The following is a 4,832-nucleotide window of genomic DNA, read 5'->3' as shown; positions in this document are numbered from 1 at the left end:
AAGCTATGAAAAAAATATATATTTCTAGACCTAACCGCGAAAATAACAGATCATTTCTGCATTAAAATTTAAATTTCCAAAAAAGGTTATTTTCGTGGTTAGGACTCGATTTGATGTGTGTTCGGCCTCTTTTCGTGCCTACGGGCCTTTGTAGTTAAGTTCCGAATCCCTTACGAATACGTTTCTTTCGAAGCCCAGGCTCGCTGTGTTAAGGCCGTACCCAGACCCAGGGGTACCCGAAAAATCAAAGTTATAACATTAACACAAAGCTGCCGCACGCTTAAGATCAAATGAAAAGGTCGATGTAATTGCATATGTTTTGCGCAATACTGTACATATTTAAAATATAAGACTTCATTAGCCAAGGCAGATATCAAATCCACTTTCTTTTGGCGTTTTCTTTTCTAGAAAAAGTGTTGCCTTCTTATTGCCCTTTCCTTAACTAGTATTTGTGCGTAGAGGATACTAAAAAGGCAACATTTTTCGGTAATAAAAAAAACGCCATTAAATATATCGACTGCTTCCACATTGCTAATTAGATCCATATACATAATTTAATAGTACCTGTTCTAACGTTACCAATAGTAATTTTGAATACAAATATCCTGATCCCTATTTATCTGAAAACTATTAAAAATTCATAAATTAAAGTCATTAACTCATTTATTAATAGTTTTAAGTTGTAAATATAGAAATATGAGCATACACAAGTATTATACTAAATGTTTTTCTTTTAACATGGAGACCTGCATTGCAGCATAGCTTCGGCACAGAAATGAGGAAATTGAATGCACTTCAGCAGAAAATTATTGATTCCCTATAAAAAAAAAGACAGATGAACATGAAATATGTAATTAAAGGTAAAAATACATTTACTTAATTCACTTAAGTCATTCAAAGTTATACATACATATATTAAATATAAGTAGGGAGTCGAGTTGATATGAAACTTGGATTTGATATTAGAAAAATTGAGGCTTTGGAGAACCGCTTTTTTCTTCATATTGGTTAAAGAAACAAATATAAAGCAAAGCTCAAACAATAATGTCACTAAAAGCATCGGCATATTCCGAACCGCCCAAATAAAAGGACGAATCTACATACACATATACATACATATGTATTATTTGGGAAGCAAAGTATCTATATGAAGGCGTTTTTTAAGGTAATTGCAAAGTTAATTTAGCTTATCTATGCATAATGACGCAGAGTAACTAAAGCTTGACTTCTTCAATAGACTTATACTAGGTTCACATATAAGTAGATTATCCTAATTTTCGAGCTTAACACCCTAATCTGTAATTATAACAAGAGATTAGCCATATAAAATTCGTCCCTTGTTAATCTGTAATTATAAAATAATCTCAGATTTAACCGATAACTTTTCGGTGTCCATCCTAGTTTTATCGATTGTTTTTGCGAAAGAGAGGAGAAATGCCAAATGTAAAAGTAAACAAAAATGTACGCTAGCAAGTAAAAGAGGTTTGTAAAGGTATTTTTAATAAAATGTTAAGTTAAAATATATTTATATTGCTTATTATAGCAGAAAAACGTGATCACGGGGGCACAGAGAAGAAACATAACTTTTCCTTGAGATGTGAGAATAACAAGCACAACAAATTTGACGGCTAATAATCTGAGATTTGCCTGTGTAAACGGGGTGATTAAAAAATGAGCTTTAATTAAGATAATATTGATATGTGAACATAGTTTTACAATGACATCATTGAGCAAAGCATCCATTAAAAATGCATTGCGATATCTATTACTGGCTTTTGTGCTGCTAAATTTTCTTTTGTACATATCTATGTATAAGTATGTAAGCAGCAGCGGATTTCAGCTGGTGTGCCCGGCGGCTATCCAAGGTGTCGGGGGTTTAGAGGATGCCGTGTGCTCTCCTACCGATCTATAAAAACATATACCGAGACAATAGTGCGATTCATAAAACGTGACAAAGTGGCATTTTTGGCAAAACCGCAACATTGCAAACAAAGTTGTATGAACGACCTATATGAAAAGCGGCCGTAATTTTAGTCCGATTTCAATAATTTTCAATGGTTTGCTTTTATATGGCAAGCACAACAACCATACCGAGTTTGGTACAAATTGGTAAAACTGTTACCGAGAAATAATATAATATATCATAAGTGGGCGGTGCCACGCCCATTTTTCAAAATTTTATTACGAACGTATTTCTTGGTAAATAATTGTTGCAAGCTTCAATTTTGAATGTATTAGCTTAAATATTTACTGAATTATCGGAGATTTCGTATTTCTCTAAATTACCGTTATATGGGATGTGGGTGTGGTTATTGTCCGATCTTAATAATTTTCGGCCATTTGGTATGGTGTACCAAGACCAACAACTGTGCCAAGCTTGGAAGACATTGGCTACCAAAAAGGTATTGTAAATATCAATTATGTGTGTATAATCTTTAGTAGTTACTAAAATATCGCAGTTTTCGAATTTCGGAAAATTACCGTTATATGGGAAGTAAGCGTGGTTATCGTCCAATTTTCCCCATTTTCAATACCATCCGTCCTACGCCCGAAGGAAGTTCACGTACCAAGTTTCGTTAAGATATCTCAATTTTTACTCGAGTTATCGTGTGCACAGACAGTCACCGCTTAATCGATTTCTCTATTCATTCTGATCATTTATGTATACATCTGTCTATATCTATCTCAATTTGTTTTGCTTGTTACAAACAACCGTTATGTGAACAAAGTTATAATACCCTTGTGCACAAGTGGCGTTTTCTTTTCTACAAAAAAATGTTGCCTTCTCAGTGCCCTTTACCTAGTATTTGTGCGTAGAGGAGAAGGCAGCATTAGTTGTGTTAAAAATTTTAGGATATTACAGAGCTCGCGGTCTCCCTCCCTCTAGGACCGGGGGCCTGTGGCATTTTGCCAGCTAAGCCCCCCATAAGTTACGCCTCTGACTATAGCAATATTACCGGCAATACAATTGTTTTCGAGGGCGAAACATTTTCGTATTGCCGGCAACAAAATTTGTTTGGTGGGCAAGTACAGCCATTTAAAGTTTTCACGATTCATAATTTGTAGGGAAAAGCTGTAAGCTTTCATAATGATTTAATATGGATTACGGAAAGGGGTTTTACTTTTCCTGTGGAATTTCAAATATTTGCGCTGTATTCTACTTACATTCCAGCAACCACAACAGGCTTCAAGCATATATAGGAATATATAAAAAAATGCACCCAGGAAAGCCACAAAAAAGGAAATGAAAATTAAAATCAAAAGCCAGAAAATGAACCAGATCGGATTTTTCATAATGACGTAGATGTAAATATACTTTAAATCACTCGATGATGCAGAAGTCCAACTTAAGTTTATTCTTTGCAATTATTGATGGTGCGGCGAGTTTCAGTTTGCTTGATTAGATGTTGAGTTTGCTTTATATACGTATGTTTGTGTTTGGATCTGTATTTTTGATATTTATCAAAAAGAGGCAATTTATAAGAATGTCAAAAGATTGTAAGATTGTGGCATGTTTTGGTTTGGGTTGTTTTTTCCAAAGGTATTTTCCCAATATTTTTATTTATGTGAAAAAAAGTCATTCTTGTCCCAATTATTATTTTTTTTTCAAGTACGATGTGCAGGTATTTGAAAAAAAAAATTGGGACAATGTCTTTTTTTGAATGACGTTCAATCATCCTACCTTTCCCTTTCATTCTTTGAAAGAGTTTATTAGCAAAGAAATAAAAAGGGTGAGAAAATACCTTTCCATCGGAAAGTTTAGGAAGAGTTTAGGTTCAGTTATTCAAGTTTTTCTTATACCAATCTCTGAAAAAAGTTAAAAAAACAGCATCAAAAATCTGATTATTACGATTATCAATTTTTTAAAAATGTTTTTATGCAAATTTTTAAGCTTAACCCGTTTTTTCGTTTGAGGGGATTTAAAAAAAAAACTTTAAGAAACCATTTTTATTTATAAAAAACTTCATTTTTGGAGGTATTTTCAAATCGGTTCAGCTCACGTAAATCTTTATATTTTTCCGAAATATCTTGGTGGGCGTCTTAAAATAAAATAGATTTTATAGTTCCAATCTAAAAACAGTACCGATTTTTTTTGTATGAGGAGTGATGCAGTCTAATTTACATATGAAAGGGTTAGAATCGTAAGGGTCTAAGTGACAATTTTTGAAAATATAAGTTATAACCAGGGAACGAATTTTATGGAAATTTCCTTTTTTTCTGCTAAAGAGATAGAGTATATTCGATTAAGAATGTCCACGATTTAGCTTTCCATGATTCCATATATACACATTTGATGTTGCCTTTTTTTTTGCTTTTTTAAGATATTTGCCTTTTTTGCCTTTTCTACCTTTAGAAAAGTGATTATAGCATTACCATTTTTTTTTTTAAGATTAAAAAAATATATTCAACAATTTTTATTGAGCTCGAGGCCGTTTTTTAATGAAAATTTATTGTGGAAAAGCGGAAAAACGGGCTCGAGCGCAATAAAAATTGTTCAATATAATTTTTATAAGGCCAAAAAATAACAAAAAACGATTAAAAAAATATACACATGCCCATGCGGCTTATAGAAGCGCAGGGACCTTTTGCCAAATTGGTGTTAGAAAAATTCAAAGCCGTTTTCTCAGCAAACGTAGGCTTGGAGACAATAACGGGTGTGGATAAAATTGTAAAGGGCGAGGAAAACGCCCATATTCCTGATAATATGAACGTTTCAAACCTCGAAGCGTACATTTAGTACATTCAAGGCTTTTCTTCGCGAAAATCGAATGAAAATGCTGCCAGAAAACTTCAAAATACATCTTATAGTTCAGTATTACTACAACTATACA

General features: G+C 33.1%; 1 protein-coding gene across 1 annotated transcript; it reads right to left on the bottom strand.

Annotated features, from left to right (window-relative positions):
• Window positions 1-687: 687 nt before the first annotated feature.
• LOC108379834 (uncharacterized) lies at window positions 688-3,294 on the bottom strand. The gene is made up of 2 exons (XM_017636186.1): window positions 3,166-3,294; window positions 688-817 (listed from the first exon to the last, which is right to left on the bottom strand). Exons 1-2 carry the CDS (start codon window positions 3,292-3,294, stop codon window positions 734-736), a joined length of 213 nt encoding a protein of 70 aa, XP_017491675.1. The 3' UTR covers window positions 688-733.
• Between the last annotated feature and the right edge of the window lie 1,538 nt (window positions 3,295-4,832).

Source organism: Rhagoletis zephyria, unplaced genomic scaffold (assembly GCF_001687245.7).
Source record: "Rhagoletis zephyria isolate East Lansing unplaced genomic scaffold, Rhagoletis_zephyria_1.1 Rzeph_scaffold_17439, whole genome shotgun sequence".
Classification (NCBI taxonomy): Eukaryota; Metazoa; Arthropoda; class Insecta; order Diptera; family Tephritidae; genus Rhagoletis; species Rhagoletis zephyria.
The sequence above is the reverse complement of the archived record's forward strand: the minus strand, read 5'-3'. Positions and strand labels throughout refer to the sequence as shown.